This window comes from Callorhinus ursinus, unplaced genomic scaffold (assembly GCF_003265705.2).
Source record: "Callorhinus ursinus isolate GAN/ISIS: 27379988/994484 unplaced genomic scaffold, GSC_fseal_2.0 scaffold25, whole genome shotgun sequence".
NCBI lineage: Eukaryota > Metazoa > Chordata > Mammalia > Carnivora > Otariidae > Callorhinus > Callorhinus ursinus.
Window position 1 is genome coordinate 38,100,277 of NW_027397087.1, and position 26,337 is coordinate 38,126,613.

Here is a 26,337-nt window from a genome sequence, read left to right on the forward strand (position 1 = left end):
GACATGCCAGGGCAGTGACTGAGCTAGGAGAAGTTTTGCCAGAGATCCTCCCTCCTTCCACCCCCTACACACACACACACAGCTCACAGCTCTTTGCCCAGAAACCTCCCTTCCCAGGGCTTGGACTCTGCTCCCTTCTGTGGTTGGGGACCCTGTCTGAGACCCAATCCCTGGACTTGGGCAAAGGCCCCCAGAGTTGGTCAAGTGGCCCGCCTGAGACATACCTCTCAGCATTCTGTCTGATGAGAGCACAGCGGGAGCTCTGCCCACTGGTGCCCACGGGTGGGTCTGTCTGTCAGTATCTCCCATCTGGCTCCTTTCTCTCTTTCTGTGTCCTGTCCTTCGGCTGCCTGTCCGTCCCAGTCCGTCGGTCTCTCTTTCCATCCCTGTTACTGTCTCTCTCTCTACCCCCCCCCCCAGTCTGGCTCAGTCTGCCTGGCCCCCACCTTTCTGCCTCTCCTTCTATCTCTCTGTCTCTGTCTCACTCTCTGCCAATTTCTGTGTGTCTCTCTCTCTCTCTCTAACCTGTCTCTCCCTTTCCATTCCTCTCTCCTGCTCTTCGTTTTTTGTGGGTTTTTTTTTTTTAAGATTTTATTTATTTATTTATTTATTTATTTATTTAGAGACACAGCGAGAGAGGGAACACAAGCAGGGGGAGTGGGAGAGGGAGAAGCAGGCTTCCTTCCGAACAGGAATCCCAAAGCGGGGCTCGATCCCAGGACCCTGGGACCATGACCTGAGCCGAAGGCAGACGCTTAACGACTGAGCCACCCAGGCGCCCCTCCTGCTCTTTGTTTTGTTTTTCTCTCTGTCTCTCTGAGCCTGACTGTGAAGTTGGTCTCTCCACCTAAAGGTTCTAGGCAGCACCTTTTCTTGGGCCTTCTTGTGTGCTAACTTAGTGCTGCACCAGCCAGCTCCCCTGTCTCCCTCCCCGCTTACCTGCCCTGCCTGTGTCCGGTGCAGAAGAGGACTGGGGCTGGTCTCTGAACCCCCAGAGTCTGCAGGGCCCCCAAGCAGGCCAGACGTGGGGCTCGGGAGTTTGAGTCCTTGGAGCCGGTAGAACAGCTGAGCGACCATGGGAGGCAAAGGTCAGTGCTGCTGATGCTGCCCGAGTGCGGCACCCTCTCCCTTCCACTACCTCAGGAACTTTATCCCTTCTAAGCTACGGCTGGCAGAGAGGGGCTGTCAGGTGAGCCCAGGGGTCACGGGTGCAGCCCCAGCTCCTGCGTAGCAGAAGGCCAGCCAGAGGGCTGCAGGCATGACCCGAGACTCTCCTGACAGTGCTCCGTGCCAAAGCCCAGAGCAGGAGGCCAGGAAGGGGAGGATATGCAGCCCACTGGTGCCAGAGACATGGAGATTGGATCAGAGTTACCACTCAGAGGGAAGAGTCTCAAGGTAGCCAGGCCCCAACCCTAACCGCCACTCTCAGTGGAGGGAAGATCCCAGACTTCTAATTTTGCCTTTACCAGTTACTGAGTGACCACAGAGGCTCTTTCCTGCTCTCCGCCTGTTCTCCTATCTGTGCAATGGAGACAGGCTGGCTGCCATGCCTCACTTTACCAGTGCTGAGTCTATGATTCTATCATCCCGAAGGCTTCTGGCGCTGTGGACTTGAAGGGAGAGGGCCTAGGACTATTCCATGGCGGGGAGTGGGGAACAGGGTTAGGAGCGGAGAGGCTGCTGGAGGGAGGAGGCTGGCTACTGAAATCACCACACTGGTCTGGGAATCAGGAGGCCTGAGGTCCAGGTCCCTCCCTTCACTCCCCTGCCTGATCTCTCTGAACCTCTGTTTCCCTGTCTGTAGAAGGGGATAATTGTGCCAGCACTATTAGGAGGATCCAGGAACTCACAGATGTCCCTGCTGGGAGGATTCAGCTCTGAGCTGAGACCAGGGGTTGAGGGAGAGCTGGAGATGGCTCCTTGGGGATGAGGAAGGGGGTCTGAGGGCCCACAGGTGTCAACAGAAGAGGCTAAAAGGAGCCATTGTGGGAAGCAGGAAGGGGCCCTCTGGGATGGGCTAATTACAGGCCAGGCTCTTCCAGACAAAGCCAGCAGCCTCTGAGTGGCCATTCTTCCAGAGAAGAAAGAAGCCTGGAGGGCTCCATTAAGGCCTTTCATGCTGGGGCCCAGGAGGGTGGCTTGGAAGTCAGCACTGCTGCCCTCCCTCCTCACCCCACATCCTGCCCCTTCCTGACTCCTTCTGCGGGAACCAGGCCTCTTCCGGCAGGTTCAGTCTTTTGAAAACCACAGAAAGCTGAATCAGGGAGGCAGCTAGGAGTAGAGAGATTATTGCAAAGGGAGTAGGGAGCCAGTCCTGGTCTGCTACCCTGGGCTCAGTTTTTCCATCTATAAAGTGGGAGCGCTATCCAGGCCTGACCTGCTAACATTCACTGAGGTTTCCAGACTTTCTCTGTGGAACTGAGGCCAGGCCCAGAGAAGCCTGAGCATTAGGAACCACTACCTCCTGGGGCGCCTGGGTGGCTCAGTTGGTTAAGTGCCCAACTCATGATTTCGGCTCAGGTCATGATCTCAGCGTTCGTGGGATCAAGCCCTGTGTCAGGCTCTGTGCTCAGTGGGAATCTGCTTCTCTTCTTCTCCCTGTCCCTCTGCTCTCTCTCTCTCTCTCTCTCTAAAATAAATAAATAAATTTAAAAAAAATCTTGATGAAAAAAGAACAAAAAAGAGACCACTACCTCCTGCCCTGCCACTTAACCCTGCCCCGTCTCCGAGGCACCAGCCTGCCCAGTGAGGCACCAGGATGCATCTCTGAGTCTAAGCATGAATCAAGAGCCCAAAATGGTCTTCTCTTCTCTCAGATGGAATCCAGTTGAAGTAGCCAAAGAACCATTTCTTATTCTTTTCTGTACAAGCAAAAGCTGGATCGGGTTTGTCCATCCACTCATTTATCCTTTTATTCATTCACTCATTCATTCATCCCCTCACTCATTCATTCCTTCAATAATGCTTTAATGGTCCCCCAGGTACCTATCCCTTGCTTGGCCCTGGCCTGGACATACAGACATGATCCCTGACGGAATACTCAGTCGCATACGGCAAGTCATCATTTGAGACAGAAGGAGGAAGGTGCAGAGTGGGGCAGCGGAGGGAGTCACTGACCTGGTTCCAGAGGAAGAGGCTTTTAGCTAGTCTGCAGGCTGCATAGGATGATACCGGGTGTGGCTGGGCAGTTGGGGCAGAAGGAAGAGCACCAGCAAAGGCAGGGGAGGGGAGACAGGGCAGGGCAGGCCCAGGGCCCAGGGCAAAAGTAAGCCTCCCCAGGGCATTATGTGAAGTGAAATAAGCTAGTCACAAAAGGACAAATACTGTGTGACTCCACTTAGATGAGGAGCAGTCAGTCACATTCATAAAGACAGAAAGTAGAAGGGCCGGTTGCCAGGAGCTGGGGGGAGGGAGGAATAGGGAGTTGTTTCATAGGTATAGAGTTTCAGTTTTATAAGATGAGAAGAGTTCTGGAGATGGGTTGTGCAATAATGTGAATGTACTTAACATTTACTGAACTGCATACCTAGAAATGATTAAGATGGTAAGTTTTACATTATATCTATTTTACCATAATTTTAAAGGATAACTATCACATACAAACACACAAAATGAGCCTTTCCTAGAGACTGAGTTGGGGAGGGGAAGCAGGAAGTGGAAGGGGTGCAGGGCCCTCCAACCATGCTGAGACCAACATGGTCACCTCAGACCTTTTATAGAAAGTGGGAGGAGGGAAAGAAGAGAGGAAAGCAGGAAGAGGGAAGTGTGGCACGGCTCAGGGTAAACCGACTAGAAAGAACTGTTGTGTGCATGGGATCTGCTTATAGGGTCATGGGGCTGGGTGCAGCTCAGAGGTTGGCCCCAGGGCAGAAGGGAGTGACTCCCATCTTGTGACATCTCTGGAGGTCACTTCAAACATGCAAGGGAAGAGAGCTGCTTCAACTGAATCACTGGATCTCCAAGACCTTAGACCTAGCGGGGGCAAACTATGGCTTCCAGACCCAGGTTGGTTGGTCAGGCCCAACTGTTGAGGCAAAGGTTTCCAGGTGGCCTCTCTTCCCCAGATGGCCAGACTCTGGCCTTTCCCACTCTGACTTACAGAGTTGCAGACCCCGCCAGAGCTATGGGAAGGCTTATCACCCAACTCACACTTATAATACAAATGGAGCCACTGACACCCAGAGAGGGAAAGGGATCTGCCCAAGTTCACGTGCAAGTCAGGTGGCTAGACCCTCTGCCGCAATTTCTCCTTGGGGGAATCTGAAGGAACCGGATTCTAATCATTGCAGAGGAAGCCTACCACATACTTTGGGACTCTTAGCAGGGCTGGCCAATACTATCTTTAGACTGGTTATCTCTTATTTGTGGAAATAATGCATTCCAGTCAAAGTGACTTCAAATGAACTCTTGAATGAAATCTATGCTACCCATACATGTGCTTTTTGGACTCAGAACTGTACTTGTCAATTTTAGGATACAGAAGTCCCTGATAATATGAATTTCAATCTTCGAGCCAGTCCTAGAACAGACTTAATAGGAGAAAGTATAGTGATAGGTACAGATCTCAGCTCAGCTTCTTACTAGCTGTGTAATCTGAGATTCTCTTAGCCTCAGATTCTTCATCTGTAAAATGGGAATGATTATATCTACATCACAGAGCCATGTAGTATGCCTGGTATGCAGTAGCCACTCAATGAAGAGTATCATAAATGATGGTGATGATGATACTGGACGTGAAGATGGTGATGATGGTGTTGATGGTGACAATGATAGTGATGGTGGTGATGGTGATAGTAATATAATGATGGTAGTGATGGTAGTGATGATAGTGGTTGTGATGGTGGTGATGACGAGAGTGGTGGTGGTGATGGTAGTGATGGTGTTGATGGTGATAGTGGTGGTGGTGATGGTGATGATGGTAATGGTAATGGTGATGGTGATGATGGGGTGATGATGGTAAAGGTGATGGTAATGATGTTGGTGGTGACAGAGATGGTGGTGATGGTGATGATGGTGATGGTAATAGTGATGATGGTGATGGTAATAGTGATGATGGTGGTGGTAATAATGTTGGTGGTGATGGTGATGGTAGAGATGGTTCTTACTGAAGAATGTTCAGAATTTTCCCTCTCCTGTTGGGTATCAGCAAGACCCAGGCTCAGGAAGGATGGATTCCAGCTTGACAACTCTTTAGTGTAAGAAGCTCTGGGTTCTCTGCCCGATATTGTGAGTTTTGATTACAAAGGCAAACTGGTTCCAGAAGCAGGTGCTAAGGCCATGCTCCCAGAGAAAAAGCACTGTCCCTCTTCCCTTGAGACCACCCCCCCCAACTCACCAACTTTTGGGAATGAATAGGCATATAGAGACAGGCTCTCCCAGAAATGGAAAGTCCTGAGAACCCCATACCCTGTGCTCCCCACACCAGTACTCCTCATCCCTGACCCTGCACTAATTTTCCCATAGCATTATCATCTTCTAACACATATTATAATTTATTCATTTTCTATATTTTGTGCCTGTTTCTATCTGTCCCAACCTCCCTCTCCCACTAGACGAGAACCTTCAGGAGGGCAGGAACCTTCATTTGTTTCACTGCTGTATTCCAAATGCCTAAAATAATGCCTGGCACACATTAGATGCTCAATAAATATTTGTTGAATGAACAAATGCTAAAAGGGAGGGATCAGTGGCGGCCTTTGTCTCCCATGACAGACCCAGCTTCCTGGCTTGTTACCTGGTTTCTTCTCAAACAAACAGAGAGGGGTGGGGTGTGGCCCTGAGCGCCCAGTGTACAGGCTTTCAGACTGGGCCCAGGCTGGGGCTCTGGGAGGGAGGGGGCAGCGCTCAGCCTGGGGGTCAGTCCCCGGGAAAGTTCATGGCCTTCAGGGGGCCTGAACCCTGGGTCCCCGCATCCCTGCAGAGCCAGAGGCTGAAGGCAGAGGAGAAGATACTGGATCTAGAATTTGAAGTCTTAAGTGTGGGATTTAACGAGGAGGGCAGATACGCCCTGCGGCTGACAGCTGAGAACCCCCTGCAGGCTGGATCTGGGGCTGGGGTACTGTTGCAGGTAAATAATGGGGACCCCCTCCCTACCTGCTCTGCTGTCACCGATGTCATTGAGCAGCAGGATCCTGGCCAGAGCCTCGCCCTCACCAGGAACAAGTTTGTCTTTATTTTGCCCAAAGGTATGAAGTGAGGGTGGTGGTTGGGGAAAGAGAAGGATCCTGTAACTCCTGCCCCAGCCCCTGTCAGGGACCCCAGGGAGCTTCAGGGCAACTGGGAGGGTCAGAACTTTAGACTGGATCCCAAAGCTCTGTCTGTGTGATCTTGGGCAAATGCTGGTCCTCCGTGAGCCCCTGCCTCCTACAGTGTGACAGGGGGACACTGATGCTGGTCACACGGGTGGGTCGGGTGAGGAGGAAATAAAAGGACAGATGAGGAATGGCTTTGTAAATTTACAAAAGCTGAGTACACAGCAGGTTTGGGGCCAGTCCCACCGGCTGTCACACTGAGTAACATTGGAGCCAGTGCCCTGGGTGCCCAGGCTTGAGCACCACTGGACTGTGGGCATGGGGGTGGACGGAGAGGTGGAGATCTGGATCTGGGCTTCGGGAAGTTTCCAGATTAGGTAGAGAGGCGGGAATCTCAACAGAGAATAGTTAAGTGGTCCAGAAGGAGCAGAAGATCCATGCCTCGACTGCGAGGCCACGTAGGCAGGCTTCCAGGAGGAGGAGGGATGTGAGGGAATGGGGAAACCAAGTCCCAGGCCTTCAGGTGACCAGAGATCAGGGACAGGTTGAACTCTTCCCTCCAAGTAGTGATACTCAGGACCATGTCACCGGCTGAGAGCCCTCCCAAACCCCACATCGGTAGAGGGAGGGCTCAGAGGTGGGGTCCGAGAGGTGTCAAAGCCGTCATCCGCTGGGAAAGCTTAGCCAAGCCCAGTCCCACTCAGAAGGCCGGCTGCCTAGGTTTCCCCTCCCCCGCCCAGGGCCCTACCAATCATTCTTCCCCCCGGGGGGAGGCAGGGAGCCCCGAGACACGGCCCCTGAGCCCACGCCTCCCCTCTCCAGGCTTCTGCAAGAACGACGGGCAGCACGACGCGCAGCTGCGGGTGGAGGCGCTGCGGCTGGGCGGGGCCTCAGGACGCCCCGCCCAGCGGGTGGGCGAGGCCATCTTCCCGGTCTTCCCGCGCCCGGACCAACCCCGCATGAACCTGTGGGCGCGGGAGCACGAGGACCTGTACTGCTACTGCGGCAGCCTGGCCCTGCTGCGTGCCAGCGCCGACCCCACGGCCCGCCACTGCGGGGGCCTGGCCTACAGCGTAGCCTTCCGGGAGCACCGGGGCCCTCAGCCTCCAGCCCCCAACTGCTCCCCGGGGGCCGGCCCCCCAGGACCCGTGTCACCAGGCCCAGAGCCCCAGCTGCCCGGGCTGCAGGTGGGTGTTCCCTGGGACCGGCTCAGGTTCTGGCATCACCACCACCCCCCCACACACCGGCCCCCAGATCCAGAGTCTCTGATAAGCCTGGCTGTCCCCAAATCCTCACTGAGCAGAGCAGCAGACCTTCCTAGGGTGGCCTCATTCAGTTCTGGAGAACCTGCAGTCTGAGAATGGAGGCAGGGAGTCCCAGGGGGTGACAGAAATATGGAGCAAAGCCCACAGAGCAGGGACACCACTGGGTAGAGTTTTTTTTGCCCAATGGGTGAGTGTCCCCCGAGAGCCTTTAGTCCCCAAACACAGTCTCATGCATTGTCACCATGTTTTGAGGGAGGCCGAAGTGACCACGAGACAGAAGTCTGTGTGCACCCACCTCCAAACGCTCCAGCTCCCACCATGGCCAGGAGGGACTCAGCCCCGAATCGGGACCCTGGCAGCCTCAGACCCAAGTAAGAGACTCCTGTCCTTGTCCAAGCTGAAGGAGGGTTTCCCGGTGTGGTTGTGTTCTGCAGCCAGGCCGTGTGTTTGGTGAGCCTCGAAGCCAACACAGGTGGAAGCTAATAGAGCAAGTAGCTGCCCATTTCCTAGGCAGTGAAACAGGATCATGCCCCAGGATGCTTGGTTCCATTTAATACCAATGATATTTCCTGGGGAACTTTACACTGGTGCGTGGGATCCAAAGCTAGGTCAGTCCCGGAGCTCACAGTGCCACCCTAGCTTGAAGACAGCGGATACAGTGTGAGCATTATATAGTCCTGTAGGTCATGTGCGGGAAGGGGCGCTCTGGTGAGGGAGTGTGCAGGTCACGCTCCTCAGAAGAGCTGTCATTTGAGATGAATCTTTCATTCATTCATTCATCCGTCAGACATTTGTTAAGTGCTGACTCTGTCAGAACCTATACTAGGTGGGTAAGATTTTGGGGTGCTAGCTCCGGGCTCTGGGGAAGGTATTCCAGGAGGGGGGACAAGAATAAGCTGGCTGAGGCGAAGGAAAGGGTTTAGCTGGCCGCAGGAGAAAGGAGGCAAATGGGGAGAAAGTTCTTGTGGGAGAAAGGTACACCATGAACGGTGGTTCAGATAGCAATCTGGCAGCACGGCCAGGAGAACTGGGAAGGGACCCAGGGGCCGGTTTCTCTTGCCAGGTCTCAGCTTGTTACGTGGACCACTTTGGCCTCTGTTCGTTCATTCATTCATTCATTCATCCGTCAATCCATTAACGAATACTTTTTAAAAAATCAACAAATACTTTTGACCACCTACTGTATGCTGGGGGCTGACAACCCCGCTTGTGAGGGAGTTGGAGCGTCTCTGGGTTCCTATGTGACATTCCACTGCCTCAGGCTGCAAGCTCCATGACTTTGGGGCCCTGGCCCCTCTGTCCTAGTTTGTCACAGGGCTAGATACACACACCAGAGGCTCAGAGCGCAAGGAGAAGCGGTCCCCTGCTCTCTGTGACCAGCCTGAGCCAAGGCCCCGCAGACAGCTTGCAGGCTGCAGGGAAGGGGGGCCTTGGGTGGCGGAGCCATCCTCGGCAGCTCTAATTTCTGTTATTTAATGCCATCATCTTCCTGCCGTTCTCCCTCTTAAAGTGTCAGATGTCTGCTTCTACCAAGACAAGAAAATGGCTTTCAAGGGAGAGGAAAATAGCTTCCCTCCTGGGGGGTCAGCAATCACAACCCTGACAACAAGGCCAGGAAACCGATGGGGGACAGACAATGCCACGGGGTCGTTCAGAGGATAGAGGGGCTGCCTTCTCTCAGCTCAAGTGGACAAGGAAGGTGGGCACCTTTCTGGAGCTGGGACTTGGAAGCTCAAAGACACAGCAGGAAGGACAGCGGCAAGACTGGGGCTGGGGAAGCGGTTGTGGCCTAGAACCACAGGGACCCTTGAAACCCTCCTCCCTCCCCTCTTAGCAGTTGGGGAAAACGGAGCCCAGGAGGGAAGGACTTCACCCAGCTCTCTTGGGCTCTCAACTGAAGAGGAGAGAAACAGCTGAAAGGGGGATAAGGTGAGGTGGTGAGAAGAGGCAGTGATCCGGAAGGATGGAGAGAGGAGACTTTATTCATTGCATTCAGTTCAGGGCCAGGAATGGATTTCTGAGCTCAAGGTCACCTCCTCCAGGAAGCCTTCTCTGCATTGATTTTGTTCCTTCCAAACTATCTTCAGTCCTGTCTGCATCAGGCATTTCAACCATTGAATCCACTGTTCTCCAACTTGTGTGTCAGTTTTTAAACCGGAACTGATGATGGTCATGGGACAAGTGGGGAGCAGAGGGCAGGGGGTTGGGAATGCAATGTCAAGAGTGAGTAGGCAGGAGGAGGCGGGGCTCCAAGGGAGTGTTAGTGACTGACTTTGAATCTGAACCACTCTGCTCCTCAGCCACGGCACTAAATGACACACCAGTGCGGGCCACAGCATTTCCACAATCCTGAGACTCCACCAGGACAGTCAATCCCCCCACACTAACATCATGTGGGCAGTGAACACCTTCCCTTCTTCAGTCCTCAAGTTTCCCCGTGTGTGTGTGTGTGTGTGTGTGTGTGTGTGTGTGTGTGTGTGTTGAGGGGTGAGGGCATAGCCCCCGCGAATATTTCCAGCGGGTATAGCCCGACTCCAGGAGAGAGATCACTCCCTAGGCCCCTGACGCACGGATGGGGGACCGGGGTGCACAGGAGGAGGCCACGGTGGGGCGGGAGGGTAGTTTTCCGTGCATGGGACCAAGCTAGCTCCAGGTTTCCTGCCCTCAGCTGCTTGGGGTGCTCAGTGGCTTCCTTTCCGGGCAGAATTCCACCAGGCTCATCCTGTCCCTGACGCTACCTCCTTATCCTCTTGGCAGGTTTAAGACCACATGGCTGTGCCACCCCAGCGCCCCAAGGCCCGCCCTCCCCCAGAGTAAGAGGGAGTTTATCTGACCAGAATGAGGGTGGTCTGTCCAGGGCTGGGCAGAGGGTGTCCCGGAGGTGAGGAAAGCAGCAAGGTGCAGGCCACAGTCAGGTGGTGACTCCGGCTCAATTCTTTTAAGGGGGAGCGACACCTCCTGGGGGTTGGAGGGCAGGGGGAGGACACCACAGCCCTCCGGGACCACATCCCTCCTGGCACCTCGCTCGACCCCTCCTAGGAGATCCTGAAGGCTTGAGGACAAACTCCCACAGGCAGAGCTGTTTAAGAGAGAAACCTTGGGCTGGAAATTCCCAGTGATGAAATTTCTGGAAACATGAACTTAAAAACGCCTTGCTTGTAGCTCTGGGAGCCATCCTGGGGGCTCCTTCACTCTGCAAGCGAGCATCCTCCCACTGGTGCGGGAGCTGGGGAGGGGAGGGCGCGGGGGGGGGGGCTCCCTCCCCCACCCCTGCCCTGCATTTACCTCTTCCAAACAATCGCAGTTTTGTTTCATGGAAACTATTCCGTTCCCCAGGAGCCTTTTAAATGACGCTTTCAAGGGTCTTTTTTTCGTAGTCTTTCCATTTAAAACACCATTTTTTTTCTTTTTGCCCTGGAGGGGGAAAAAGAAGAAAAAGCTAATAAAGCAATCACCAAATGCTGAGCACCTGGCTCGCAGCCTGTGGCTTCTGATTGTGGCTTTGGCACCAACAGGCGGGGGGCTTTCGTTAAGGAGCCATGGAGGGGAGGGGAGCTGGCAGCGGCTGGTCAGGCCCCTCTGCCCTCTGTCCCTAAACCTCTGGCTCCACTGTCTCCCTTTGTTCCCTCCCTCCCAGTCCCTCTCCCCCTTTCCTTTCCCTCCTCCCCGCCCCCACCCCCTCCGGTCCCCATTCGGAGCTCCAGGCCTGCACACTCCCGGCCCCAGTGGCCCCAGCGGCCCCAGCGGCTCCCCTCTGGCCAGTGCGCACTCCACGTCTTCACTCTCCTTTCCTCTTTACTCCTTTAAATTCATTGTGCCTTTTATTGCTCGCTATTGCACACGAGGTTTCTATTGCCCTGGAGACTAAAAATAGTTCAAGCGGAGATAGGCGCACAATGTGGATTTCATTAACTTTACCGCCCGGTTCATCTCAGGGTGGGGGTGGGGAGCTGGCCTGGCTGGGGAGCTGGGCACCTCTTTGCTCAAGCCCCTTCGCCTCAGTGCCAAACCTGTGGTGTTCCTCACCTAGAGAAACCTCCACTTCTGCTACTCCCACTTTCCTGTCGGAGGAGGACGCCCATGACCCATTTCACAGGTGGGGAAACAAAGGCTCCAAAAGGCAGGGCTCGGGCTGCTACTAAGAGGTGGGAAAGGTGAGAACAGGTTAGACCGGGCCTGCTGGCCCCCTCCCAGGCTAATGTCCCTAGTCCCTCTGTACAGGGACCCCACTGTCGCCCCTCCTCCTCCCTCACCTCCTGAGCTCCATCAAATACGGAGGATTGGAGCAGGTCAGCTCTTTCTTGCAAATGAGGCAGTTTTATGGGCTTTAGAAAAACACTCCGATTGTTCCCTCAATTACTCCGAGCGGATTGAATATATTAATCTCTCTCTTAACTCGAGTGAGACTTGGCTGCCGCCCCTCCCCCAGCCACCAGCACCCTTCTAGAGCTCGGCTAGAGTGACTCCCAGCCCCTGGCCTTCCTGGCCCTGGGCAGGTCAGCCTGGGTCCAGGCAGCATGCTTTTGCTGCACACACGCGTGCGTGCGCGCACACACACACACACACACACACACACACACACACACACACACCCCCCGGCGGAGAGCTGCTCTACGTTTCTCTATCAATTTTCATTGATTTCCTCCTTTGCGGCTATTTGGAAGAGCCTTTTCCTTGAGTAAACTTGATCACAGGGGCAAGGGGGGTGGGAGGGGGACGGCAGGCAGCTCCCCCTTCTGCTCCTGTGACAACTGCCTCCAGCTTAAACACACTCTGCCTCAGGCAGCTGAGCCCCTGCTAAAAGCTACCTGAGGTTTCCCTTTGTAGCTCGATTTTCTTTTATTTCAGTGGAACAAAGCCTCTGTCAAGGCGTTCCCAGAGTGCTGTCACCCACAGCGCTGGGAGGGGTGCAGGCCCATGGCCAGTGATGGGGGGCTGAGGCTGGCAGGAGAGGCGGGCTGGCCGAGGCTGACTGGGGCTGGCCCAGGGACAAGGACATGACCAGCCCCCTCAGGAAGAGAAAGGCCATTAGCTAAATGTACCACAATTGCCCTGCAGGCCTCCTGATGCCCCGCTTCTCCCTCTGTGGCGCTGAAAGGCTGTGCCCGCAGGGGCCTCTGAAGGAGACCCCAGAGCTCCCTGGACACAGTGGATAAGACCTGAAAATGGGGGGGGTCCCATATTTATGTCCTTGCCAAGCCCGTCCCTCAGCCCCGCCCGGCCTGATTTCCAAGTCATCTCTGTAGGCCTGTGGAGTCCTATCTGGGTGCCTGGAGCTCAGCAGGGTGGACATCGAAGAGGTTTGGGGTTCAGGCAGCTTACAGTGGGAGGCAGGTGCACTGGGGTCAGGGGGACCTGGGTTCAGATCAGTCTCCGGCATCTATCTGGTAGCTGTGTGGCCTTGTGCAGATTACATAACTTCCCTCGGCCTCCATTTCCTCATCTGCAAAATGGAGGAGAGCTGTTCCGGTGTCCTCTGTTGCTGGGAAGTTAAATGAGCTAGCTTACAGTTGGCCCTGCCCTGCAGGAAGTGTGGAATAAGTGATATCTATATTGGGCAAAACTGCCGTGTCTGGGCCTCAGTTTCTGCATCTCGAAAATAGGGTTGCTCCTTCTTGCCCAGCTGGCCTCCCGGGGGGAGGGGTGATGGGAACTTGTGAGCCCCCCTCTCTGGGACCTGAATACCAGGTTTCGGAGTGGAGAAGGCTGGCCTAGCCTGGGCGCTAGTCTAGGAAGAAGCTCCATTAGCAGATTGTTGTACTGAGCATGCCAGATGGCCCTGCTGCCCTCCCCCATCTCTGCCTTCCCCCACTCCAGCCAGGGGCTACTGCTGACTCACACCTCCTGGAGGCTGTGTGTGTGTGTGTGTGTGTGTGTGTGTGTGTGTGTGTGTGTGTGATATGTGTCTGGTGAGGGGGAGATGGAGCGGAAGGGGGTGCCTGCCTCTGATGTCCTTCCAGCCAGCCCCTGGGAGGAAACTGTGGTGGGCTTCTCATTTCCAGAAATTACCTTCCCAGTGAAATAAGGAGGGAGGAGGGGCGGGAGGATCCAGTTATCTGGCCTTTTATGTCATCTTCCTCTTTGCTCCTTCACTTACACCCCTGGAAGGTGGATGTGCCCCCCAGCAGACCCTCCTGAACACAGCCACCCTCGTGGATGTGTGGGTGTACACAGACACCCCCCCCACGTCACATCCTGGACACACAGAGACCCTCCCCATCACAAAGAGAGATTCACACCAACTCACTGGTGGACACACATGGGACACACCCTCCCACACACAGATCTGCACCTCCTTGGGACATTCCTGACTTCATCCCTATACAGACCCCCTCAAGTGCAGCCTCTACCAGAGAAGAAAGAGACTTGGGGACGCGGCATGTATGATGTATGAGGTGAAATTAAAACCGCATGTGAAACCAATCTTTCAGAATTGATCTTTAATGGAACAGTGGATGGAGGAGGGCTGCGGGGAGGGAACAGTGACGGGACCCAGCCCAGCCTGACCTGGGTTGGGTCAGGGGTTGGCCTGTCAGGAGTCAACTGAGACCCCCCAGCCTGGTCCTGGCCTGGCTCTGCAGAGGTCCTGGGCTCAGGAGCAGCTGCGGCCAGCAGGGCCCAGCCCCTTCTGCAGACAGATGGAGAATGAGTGGGGCCTTCCCTCCTCAGACAGATCTGGGTCTGACAGCCTGACCTAGAGTCCAGTGGTCCAGCCTCCCTGGGCCCAGGGTGTTCATCCATCTGTCCATCCATCCATCTGTCTGTTCATCCATTCCCCAGCAGTAAACAAGGTAGCTGTATCCCTTCAGCCCTTGGGGAGCCACCAGGCTGGGCAGGGAGAGGCAATAGGAGGAGATGGAGGACAGTGACCCTCCAAGCTGACTATGAGGGCTGCTGGGACCTGGGGAGGAAGTGATGGCATGACTGGGTGGTCATCAAGGACTCAGTCTGCTGTAGGAAAACCGGTTCTGGCCAGGAGTCAGAAGACCTCGGTCTAGGACCCTATTTCTTAGTTGCAGGGTAACTTGGAGCAAATCATTTGACCTCACTGGGCCTGAAGTTCCTCCTCTGTACAATGGGCAGAGCACTGCCTACTGATGATGAGGTTGTGAAGTCAGGTGAGGAAGAGAGTGGGATATTGCTTGGTTCGCGAAAACCCACCTCACAAGTGTCAGGGGGACCTCTGATCCCTGCCTCAAGGAATGGGTGGGATTCCAAGAGAGATTGAGAAGTGTGGTTTTTCAAGTGGAGAGGACAGTGTGAGCAAAGGTGTGGCAGCAGGAACGTGGAGGTGGGTGAGGGAACAGCAAGCAGGGAGAAGTGGAGAGAGCACCTTTGTGGGATGGGGAGTTGCAGGGATGCCACGGGAACGGAGGGCAGGTGTGCTGGCTCCGTGGACCCCGAGCCTTCTGCCATCACTTCTGCTGCTCTGAGCCAGGCTGGCAAAGGGGGAACCTGTGAAGCCCACTGAAGCATCATAAAGGTCTTGGGAGGGGGACAGGTAGCTTTCATAATGTCCATTTTCTGGAGCAAGAAACAGCCCTTAGAGGAGGTAGATGGCTTATCTAACCCTTCCCACTGAGTCAGGAGCAAAGCCAGGCTGGAATCCAGGGGCCCCTGTGTATTTTGGTTTCTCAGGCACAGTAATCAGCACAGAGGTGGGACTAACTTGCAGCATTCTTTCCCAGGGAGACTCCTACACTGATGGGCTTTCTAGGCGATGTGACAGGATCAAGGGGAAGCAGTTTGGGGAAAGAGATTTCTTTCTTCCCAGTGGCCCCATATGACACCAAGTCCAGCCAAGACAGATTACTGAGTCTTTTTTTTTAAATTTTATTTATTTATTTGAGAGAGAGCGAGCACACAAGTGGTGGGAGGGGCAGAAGGAGAGGGGGAAGCAGACTCCAAGCCGAGCAGGGAACCCGACGTGGGGCTCAATCCCAGGACCCCAAGATCATTACCTGAGCCGAAGGCAGATGCTTCACCGACTGAGCCACCCAGGCGCCCCACAGATGGAGTCTTAAGTTGACCCCAACGAGTCACTGTGCTCATGGTGCTGGGTGGTTTGAGAGCAGGACTGGGGATGGGTTGGGGCTGTCAATGGCTTAGAGTCCCTAGGCAACCCTCCTGGCCCACTGGAGTTGGCAGATGACACTGAGAAAAAACTGTTGCATAAATAGTCTCAGGGCAGAATCCAGCCCTTTCCCAACCTGAGGGGTGAGAGAGAGTTACAGCCAAGAAGGTGCAGTGGATAAACACGGCCTTTGGACTCGGATCCCAGTCTCTGCCCCATACTGGGTGTTCCTGACCAAGTCACTTCTCTGACCCTTTGTTTTTTCCTCTGTGAAACGGGGGTAACGTTGTGATTTTGCAGCATTGATTATAAGGATTAAATCATCTGCTAGCCTGACTGTAATTCAGGAGCCCTTCCTGGAGGAGAGGAGATTCCAAAGACTTCCAGAATGGAGGCAGACTGGAAAGCACAGTGGATCCAGCCTCGGAGGCAGGGGCGGGCGGGACACACATCCGCAGGCCTTCTGCTGCTGTGGGGAAGTGCATGATTCTTCCGCACAAGAAATGTGTGTTAAACCCTGATTCTGTGCCAGGCCTGGCCTCTCAGAGCTGTCTGGGAGACAAGAGACCACAGCGAGGCCACTGTGGTCATTGGAAGTCGGAGGGGAAGCCACAGGACCTACCCTGGGGGAAAGGGTGAAGATTTGTCCTTAAACCCCTGCTCTGCCACCTTCCAGCCCTGGGACTTAACTTCCTCTGTCAAGTGGGGGATGACAGTACTCCCCTGACAGGATCGTGGACTTGAATATGCAGTAAATTGAAAGAATATACTAAATGCCCACAGAACATTAGCTATGATCCTTGTGCACGGTGAATGGCAGCTTGCCAGATAGACAAGGGTGGGCCGGCCGCATTCCAGGGGGAGGGAGGGAACAACTTAGGCAACGGCCCAGAGGCTTGAGAGAGCTGTGGTTTCCTTTGGGAACTTGGGGGAGATAGAGGGTGGGGAGCATCGGGTCAGGTGAGGGGCTAGCCATGGAGGCACACGTGGGACAGAGAAGGCTGAGTCTGCCCCCAGCCCTCACCCCGCAGGAAGCCTGCCTTTCAATCACTGCTGGCAGGCGGTGGGGGCCTCCCGGAGCTGAGGCCCTCCTCCGGCGGGCATGGGGGTGGTGGGGGGAGATATTATTTTAATCTTCCTCTTAAAGCATAATTGCTTTTTGTCGGCGGGTGTTCCGGGAGCGGCCTCCCCGAGAGATTGCTTTGCAGGCTCCTGTCCTCCAGGAGACAGGCAGGGCTGGGCCAGCTCGGCGCTGCATTAATATGCTGCAAATGTGATTTGATGGCCTCAAATGAGATTAGGGCCAGAGGCTGCGCTCCTTGTAGAGACGGTGGGCGGGCGGTGTGGGCGAGGGGCCTGGAGCTGAGCAGGGAATCTGAGAGGGAGGGAATCAGGGCTCCCAGGCCCACTAGGCCTGAATAAGCAGTTTCCTGTAACCCGAGCTCCTCAGGCCTGCTGGCTTATCACAGCTGCAAGGCAGGCCCCCCAGACTCCCTACAAGCACCTCAGTAAGGGCAAGGGCGAGGGCTGTGGCCACGAAAACACTGTGCAGCCAGATGGCCGGGGTCTGAAGTTCGGCTCTTCTGCTCCAGGCTCTGCCTCTGTGTTCTCATCTGTAAAATGGGGACTAGAGTAGTACCTACTTCATGAGTAGTTGTGACAACCGAGTTAACGTGTGTAAAATGTGTAGAGGAGGGCCTGCCACATAGCAAGTGCTTGTTAATTGTCAGCTTTTACTATGAGGTCCACACACCAACTCTTTGTGCCCTAGTAGGGGGGAGAAGGCCACGGAGAGCTTGGACTCGGGAGGAAGGAGGGTTATCTGGGGGGCAGGCACCATTATCCTAGGCTGAAGTGGGGGCTTCTGAGGAACCACAGGGGAGGAGGAAGGCATCGGATGTTAATGTCATCCCTCACTCATCCAGTGAGCACCCCACCTGGCACCAGCTTTGTGCCAGGCAACAGCCCGGGCCCCAAGGAGGGACCACCAGGCATAGTCCCTGTCCTCAGAGGAGACAGATCCTCTCCCAGAAAAGAATAGTGGGTATGAGCCTGGGCACAGGGAGGCCTATGGGCTGTGGATCCAATGCCCCTGGTTGGGGATGGGGGCCCTGGGGGCAGGTTTCAGGGATTTGCTGGAGGTTGTTTCATTTGTGTCTTGAAGAAGCATCATGAATTATTCAGGCTGGCAGAGGGACAAGGACAGTCCAGGCAGATGGAACAGCATATATTGAAGGTCAAGAAGCTGGAGAGATCAGAGTCCATTCAGGGGACTACAGGAGTACAATGTGGCTGAAGCATGGGTGTGAGGCAGGGATCAGCTGCCACAGGACTGGAGAGGCCTGGGCGAGCAGACCGTGAGGCCTTCAGGGGTCTCGTGGGAGAGTTTGAACCTCTCCTGAAAGCAGTGGGGCCCTTGTGAAGTGTTTACTGAGGCAGAGGAGGACCTTGGTCAGATTTGTGGGTTGGAAGAGTCGGCGTGAGGGGTGAGCCTACTGCCACCCCCAAGCCTGAGTGGACCCTGAGTGGACCCCTACTCCATCTTGGCAGATCTGGCTTCAGCTCTCTCTGAAGGAAGGGAATGGCAGGTGGCCTTCATTGCTTACCCCTTTATTTAGTTCTTTGTTAACGAGTTATTGATTTTTTCAAAAGAAAAATGCCCCAAAGCCACATTGCATCTTTAGCAAAGTGATTCATGAAGTGAGGATGGGCCCCGGGTGGCCCCCAACGAGAACTCTGGTTACCAAATGCTGAGAGGCCTCCTTCAACAAGGCAGTCAATAAATGTGCCTGCTGAGCCAGGAAAGAGAACAGCACGCCTGTGACAGGCACCCCAAGTCCCCTGTTGCAAAGCTGGGGCCACAGGGGCTCAGGTCAGCACACCCCCGTGTGCACGTGGAGGAAGCTGGGTTCGGCGCTGCCTGCTGTGTGCCAAGCACCTGACCCCCACCAGGCCCCTGCGAGGAGGGATAGCCTTGCTGCTTTGCAAATGAGGAACTGCAGCCCTGATGAGTCCAGGGACTTGCCCAGATGCCCGCTGCAGGGCTGAGCTGAGCCCAGGGTAAGGTGAGGCAGGCTGTGGATTCACCACTGTAAGGACAGGAGGGGGCCCTCCTGAAGTCGGCCATCCTTCAGCCAACAAGCGAGCCCCTGCTGTATATACCACTCCAGCTGAGGGGACATGATGTGGCATTTGGAGAATAGAGACCCTCGAAGAGAACAGCCTCAGCTGACAACTGTCAAATGGCAGGGCAGGGGCAGGGACTTGGCTGGGTCCCACGCCCCTGCCTCAGGCTTAATACCTGTGAAAGGTGAGCTCAGCACAGACACAGGCCGGTGTCACCATCCACCAAGAGGACCGTTGAGAGCAGGGGATGAAGGGAGTCAGGGAGGCTTCCTGGAGGCAGTGTCTTGAGCCAGTCCCTAAGGACAAATTGACCTGAGGTAGGAAAGCAGGAGCCATTTCTGGCGAGGGGGCTGCCTGAAGAAAGGCGTGGCTGTAGGAACGGGCCAGGAAGCTGGGCATGGAGTGGGTTGGCAGAAGAGGGGAGACAGGGGCTGGAATACTGGGGGGGGGGGGCGGGGGGGGCAGGGTGGGAAGGCTCCAGCACTGGTGGAGGTGTGCACACTTCCCTCTACAGACAGGTTTTGCTTCTCTGGCCCATGTCTGCTGTGGAAAACCTGCCAGGTTCCAGTTTGTTCAGCAAGGGAAAGAAGGAGCAATTTTGGAACACTCAGCTGAGAATTGGTGCTAAGTTGTGGTACCTGCATTGCGTCTTTCGGTCCTCATAGCAGCACTGATTTCCCCACTGTATAAGGAGGAACGCCAAAGCTCAGAGAGGGTTAGTATTTTGAACTAAGATCACACAGCTATAAGCTACCGTTTGCTACAGAATCACGCTCAGTTTCCCATCATCCTTTGCCTTTTTGGGAAGCGCAGTGCAACAGCCCAAACAAAATACAGAGAGAGTGATGGGGGTAGGGAAGAGTGGAGGAGGGGAATAGTGGGGGGTGTCAAGGGGTGTGGGACAGGACTATGGGAAAAGGGGAACAGAAGGCCAAGTTTGGGGGCTCTGGGGGACACACTTCTGTGGACTTGCTGCAGGGATATTTAGGCCCCAAGGGACACCTGCGACAGAGAATGAGGGAGTGTGGACAGCTGTGAACCACGTGTCCACAGACTCTTCCTGCTGCCCAGCAAGCCCAGTGCACAGCCATCGGGGGGGAGCAGGACCCCTCCTTCCCCAAGAGCCAGCCCCAGAGCCAGCCCAACGGCGTGCCCTCCACAGCTGTGGGCTCCCTAAAAGGCTGTGTTTAACCCCCAGCCCAGCCATGAGGCCACTCCAAGTGCTCTCTCCTGGGGGTAGGCGGGGAGGGTTACCTATTAGCTATGAGATCACTCATTCATTACCTTCTTCTCCTCACACTGGAACCTCTCTGAGTCATCAAGCTTGGCGCTGGCCCCTGGGCATTTGGGGAGCAAGCTCATTTCCCTTGGCTGGGGGAGGCAAAGCTCCCCTTACCAGGGAAGGGTGATGAGGCCAGAGAAGGAGCTGGGGAGGCAGGGAGAGAGGTGGGGTTCACGGTATTGTCAAGTAGGAAAGCCACATGCAGTCCCGGGCTGATGGCTATCTCACTGGCCAGGAGGAAACAGTTCTGGGGGGAAGGTTCTTGTGGCACAGGAGTGAGTGTCCCAGGGGCCCTTGGCCCAGAGAGCTGGGCAGCCCTCAAGTGAGGTGGTAGGAAGGCCCTTCTGGTGGCTGCTGAGTGCACAGGGCTTGCTAGCACTCTGGAGCCAGACCGCCTGGAACCAGCATCCAATTGCATGATCTTCTTCCCAGGCAGGAAGGCCAACAGGCTGGGGCTCCAGGGACACAAGCTCAGATGCCTGCTAGGGCAGCTGGATGAGAACCCAGAGGCCAGAGCCCAGGCGGGGCAGCCCTAGGGGCCACGGTGAGGCAGGGAGGGTACAGAATTTGAGGAGGTGTGGAGCCACAGCTCCTCTTTAAACTTGGCTCCGGAAGTGCCCTGCGGGCCTCTCCAGCCCTGCTGCAGAACCCTGAACTGTGCCATGAATGGTTCATGTGGGCCCTGAGGCAGCACTGACCCCCCCCCCTCCCCCAGTCTGCTGCTGCAGTCTTGGGAACTAACAGGAAGGAGGAAGTACCCTAGGATGGTAGGGGCTTTCATCCCCAGCCATCTGGATGACCTTGGCTGGTCTTTCCAGTTCCAATCATAGGTGAGGCCTCAGTTTTTCTGTCTCTAAACTGGGGAGAGCCACATCCTCCCTGCCTTTCTCTAGACTAGGGGTAGAGGGGGAAGGAGCAGGCCTCCGCAAAGCCATAAGCTCCTGCCTCTTGCTGCCAGGATGGGCCAGCGCTTGGTCCCCAGACCCAGGAAAATGGGAAGAACCCTCAATATGGGGTCGAAAACTGCTGGCAGAAGAATGAGGCAGGCCACGGGAGTCTTCCAGACACCTCTCAACCCCACCCAGTATCCCAAATCTCACGTTTGCTAGCCCAGGATTCCTGACCATGCCTCCAGGCCCAGTTCATACCAAGCCTCCCCTCGGAGCAGACCTGACCCCAGGCCAAGGGCCAATCACTCCTCATTCTGCCCTCTTACTGTTCAGAAAAGCACTTAGAACCACGTCTGGCACATAATAAGTGCTCAGTAAAAAGAACTGTTATCTTTGTAATAATTTCTTGGGGAGCTCGGAAATGAATTAGTCATGATATTGGGTCCATACCCCAGAACCATTGTTGGCCCTCTTTGGTTATTTATTATTGTTATTTTTTAAAGATTTTATTTATTTATTTGAGAGAGCGGGGGCCGGAGGGGCAGAGGGAGAAGCAGGCTCCCCACTGAGCAGGGAGTCCGATGCGGGACTCGATCCCAGGACCCTGGGATCATGACCTGAGCCGAAGACAGACACTGAAATGACTGAGCCACCCAGGCGCCCTATAATTTATTTTTGATAATATAATGAACACCCATTAACCGACCACCCAATCTAAGAGACGTTACAATAACATACCTCCTTACTCCCCATTCTCTCTGCCCTCTTCCCACCCAGCCTCTAAGAGGAAACCATTTTCTCGAACTTTGTGTTTATTATTATTAAACAAGTGAGAGACTACAGGCACCCAAAGAGGTAGGATTCTTTAACAGAAATAGTTGTTATTAACCAAGTTGTAACTTCCTGTGAGTAGTGTCTAGGTCACCTCAGTGAGGCTGGGCATACAGAACCACTAGAGTCTTGGTTGATGAGCTGTTTGCGGTGCCAAGAGCAGGGAGGGTGAGGACCGAGTATGCCAGAGAGCAGGCAGGACCCAGCTCCAAAAACAGGGAGAAGGGCTTCTGAGCCCCCGCCCCATGATACCTGGACTCTACCTATGTGACTTCTGCCCTCCCCTATGACGTCACACAGTGTTGCCCAGGTGACCCTGCTGGGCTTTTCCAGGACTGGACAGAGAGAGACACACCCCGTCTTTACCTTCTTGGGGGTACCAAGAGCCAGTTGTTTCAGCTGCTGACCCCTACGCAGCTGGTCATGGCTCCAGGCCCTGAGGACAACTCCACTGGAAGAATGTCTCACTACTGAGAAAGCTCCAGGCTGCCCCCACCTGCCCAGCCCCCCCACCCATTTCCCCTGTCGAGGTCCCAGAGCCAGTGTACGGCAGCCCAGACACAACACTGACGTCCATACTGTTTGCCAAGCCCCAAAGACTCCAAGGTGCTCAGGCCAGCTGTCTGGGCAGGCCCGATGCCTGACCACCCACCAATATCAGGTACTGGTCCCCAAGTTAAACAAGGCCAAACACTCCTGCCCCCGAGAGGATGGGACGGAAAAAGAAAAAGGTGAGGCCTAGGGGCATGGGTCATGCACCTGCATGAGCTCATCTCTCCTTCAAGGTCCCTTGTTTTATTTGCTTCTAAGTCATGACAAAAGCTCCCCTTCTCTGGGTCTCAGTTTTCACAGCTGCTAAATGGAGAGCGAGGTGGTCTCTGTGGTGCTTCCAGGTTCCAGGCATGCTATACTCTTGGGCCACGTGGGAGCAGAAATTTGGCATGCTTGCAGGTGTTATCAGCTCCTACTACCCTTACCTGGTTGCTTCTGCCTGGGATCCCCATAGCCCAGAGAAAAATGTAGCTTGAACCGCGTGTAGTGCCTCCCCCCAACCATAGCCTGGAAAGGAGTTTTTGCCCTCTTGTCACAGAGGCTCAGAGACCCCACTGAGATGGCTCACCATCACTCTCCAAGATCTTCTAGGAGATTCCCAGGCTGCTGCCCTAGGACTGCCAATGCTCCACTGTCCTACGCCCTTCCAGCCTTGGCCCAGACCCTTGCCCCAGGTCACAGATGCTCAACTCCTAGAAAGAAGGGGTTCTTGTCGGTTGTGATCACTGCTGTATCCCCAGCACTCAGCACAATGCCTGACACATAGTAGGTGCTTAATAAATAGCTAGGACAGAGCAGCAAGACCCTGCCAGGAGGGGACTAAAATCTCAGTGCAGTGAAATGCAAACAGTTCAAATAAATAAATAAATAAATCTTCAAGAGAAAAGTGCAAATAGTTCAATATGAGGCCTCCCTTATCCTCTGCTAACTGGCAAGGCTGAGCCTATGCCCTCGACTGTGCCAAGTACCAACAGGGATGGCAGAATGAGCTAAGACCAAAGGCACCAGGTACTTGCTAACTTGGGGACAGCCGCTTTGCAGTTAGACTCAAACCAGATAGCTACGGGGGCCCCCATTGTGGTTTCTACTTTATTACCCTTGACTTTGGTGTCTTTGGTTCCTGGTGTTCTCTACCCACAGCTGGCTCCTCCCCTTGAGTCCACCCTCCCCCTTTCAGCTACTTTCTGGAATGCCACACACTCAGGACCAGGCCCTCCCACTTGCCTGACCTAGAGGCCCTAAGCAGCCAGCTGGTCCTACCTGCCCACTCAAGCTGGATTTGGGGATCCCAGGAGCATGCATGGGAGCCCTGAGAAGGAGACACATTTGTTTTATTTCATTCATAACTTTGCAGAACATTTTTAATGACTGAGTAGAATCCCCTAGAAGGATGTTCGTATCGTGGACAGAGTAGTACATATTCATATTTCTTTGGTGAATCTTCCATGTCTCTTATTGTGGTGATGCTTATAGATTTCAGTGTTCTCTGTGTGTAAGGGATATTCATTCTTTTATATATATTGCAAATATTTTCTCCTGTTCGTCTTTTCTTCATATTCTGGTGAATTGGGGGTTATTATAGAAGTTGGTATGGATATTTAATGCAATCAAAGCGATCAATCCTTTCCTTTATGAGTTCTGACTTTTGTGTCATCTTTGGAAAAGCCTCTTCTCCTCCAACTACCACAACTCCCACTGCTAGTCCTGACAAGTATTAGCTACCCAGCTCATGAGCCCAAGGGCATGTATGTTGTGGCCATAGAAAGCTTGGCACATCCAGAGAACACTACTAGAGCAGAGCAGAGACCACACAAAGTGGAGGGAGACATGGACCCCATCCCCCTTCCGGCTCTGCCTGCTAGCTAAGCCCAGTGCCCCGGATACAAGGGCTTTTGCCTCCCTGAGCCTGTTTCCCCACCTAGGAAAGGGCCCCACCATGACCATCATAACTCCCAACCAAGTTCAGATGCTGACACTAGAAGGAACATGAAGGACCATTTTATAACTCAAAACCTTTGTGATGCAGCTGGGAAACTGAAGGGGCGGGGGCGGGCATTGGTCCTGATGCAGGCACTTCTCTGAGGGAAGCCTGCAGATTCTCATCCAGACGTAGGAAGGCAGAAAGGGGAGGCAGACAGGTTGGCCCATGGCCCCGGCTCCGGGCCTCCCACTTGGGCCCCCCCTGGCCCCCCAGTGGGCACATGCCTGCAGGCCTCACCAGGAGGCACCAGCCTGACAGCTGGCCTCATGCCCAGAACTGAAGCATGAGCAGTCTTTGTCAGCCCCCCTGGAAGCTTTATTTCCCAGAAGGCTGTCCCACAAGGGGAGGCACAGAGCGGGTAGGGGACAGAGAGGGGGCACAATTCATGGGCCCGGTCTTCAAAATCACCAGTTGGGCTCTGGGTTTACCAGGGAGTCAGTGAAAGCCCTTGGGCAGCTGCCGCACTGCTGGGCCCTCACTTCTGGGGCCCTCGGAAGCTGAGGACAGGCCCTGTACCCCCATAGCAACAGGGGCACGGGCCCACCATCTTAGGCTGCTCCTAGGAATTGGGGCACGGGGGAGACATGAGTCGTCTCTCCTGGCCTCACTGCAGGAACCTTAGGCCTGTTACCGGAAAGACTGAATTACAAACCATCCCAGATATTCCCACTGACCAGGCGGGAATATTAAGACCCCACAGGGCGTTAGGGCAGAGCTCGCCTGAAACCTATATCTCTCGACACCGCAGGCTACTGGTCTTGCTCCTATACCACTAAACCAAGAGACTAAACCTGCAGGAGAGTGGAGTGGGTTATGGGGGATGAGTAGTGAGCATCTCTGACCTGTGAGGGGGAGGGGTGGCTCTGTGCCTGCTTCCCCTCCCTTACCCCCCCCCCGCTGTCCCCCTCCATCCCATCCGGTAGGGGTTCCTTCTGAGCACTGACCTCCCTCTCCTCCTCCCACCCTGGCCTGGCAGGGGAACAGAGGAGAGGGGGAGGGATAAGTCTCAACACCTCTGCAGATGGTGACAGGCCCCACTGGGTCTTGGGGAGGGGGCGCTCCTCAGTCGGGGGGGGTCTCTCTTGTAGGGCTGGCACTTCTGGGGCTGGGAGGTGGGGTTCTCACCTCCTAATTAGTCATCTTGTTAGGCAAGGACCACAGCTTGTACAGAGAAGGCCTTTCTGATAACGTCAGACCTGTGGTAAGTGAGGGAGCAAGCCACAGGGATGGATCCACTGTGCCCAGAACCCCCAGGCTCAGGGTGGGAGCAGACAATGTGTGGGGAACCTGGGCCCTCACACAGGGAGCAGGGCAGGTTCCAGACCAGCTGCTCCAAGCCCACAGCCTCCCGTTGGGGAAACTGACTCTCGGAGCATGACTGGCTTCGGGTCCCATGATGGTGAGGAGCAGAGGTGGTTTAAACCCGGCTCTCCTGACACTCAGTGCTCATCACGCCTGAGCCAGAGGATCCAGTCTGCTGGCATTGCTGCCAGCACCAAAGCCGGCCCCCCAGAACCAGGTCCTCACTCTTCCTGGCCTCTGTCTCCCCTCCATGTCACAGGACTTTGTTCTCGGTCTCCATGGACACTTCCCACTTTGAGGACTCCCCCTACCAGGGCCTGCCCTGGAATGCAGGTTCTGACAGGCCTAACTTTCTAGATAAAAGGGCAACCCTTAGTCACCCTTCGAGGCCCCATCTCCAAGCTGAGGAGGTCCCTTGCTTCCCTCACCAGGCCAGAAGGGCCCCTCTGTGGCCCCTCACATCAGCTAGTGCTGATTAATCAGCAGGAGGGACAAGGATGGGGGGACCCTCCTGCCAGATGAGGCCTCGCAAGGGTAAATCTGGGTTTTCCGTGTCAAGTCCAGGCACGGGGAGTGAGAGTCAGCCAGCCAGTGCAGAAGACCAGCCCAAGCCACAGTAGCCACATGTCCACACCCCTCCCCAACCCACAGTGTTTACGCACAAACTGTTGGCTCTGCCATCCTCCCTGACTCGTCCTGCCTCCAGAATCAAAATGAGCCTGCCCTGAGTTGTGGGAAGTTCCCTCCCCACTTCGCAGCCTTGCTCTAGCTTCCAGCCTGTGC

The 26,337-nt window shown here is 54.9% G+C and overlaps 1 protein-coding gene across 6 annotated transcripts in view; it reads left to right on the forward strand.

Moving 5' to 3' along the window:
• Positions 1 to 5,835: 5,835 nt before the first annotated feature.
• Positions 5,836 to 26,337, forward strand: part of CCDC33 (coiled-coil domain containing 33) — a 100,956-nt gene continuing 80,454 nt past the window's right edge. For 4 of the 6 annotated variants that reach the window (XM_073877357.1, XM_073877361.1, XM_073877359.1 and 1 more), the window contains exon 1: positions 22,067 to 22,450. In XM_073877357.1, coding sequence (XP_073733458.1) covers positions 22,430 to 22,450 — 21 coding nt within the window. In that variant the 5' untranslated portion in view covers positions 22,067 to 22,429. Of the gene's footprint in view, positions 6,186 to 7,073; positions 7,410 to 22,066; positions 22,451 to 26,337 lie in introns of those variants that run through there. The other 2 variants (XM_073877363.1, XM_073877360.1) reach the window with 2 other exon arrangements.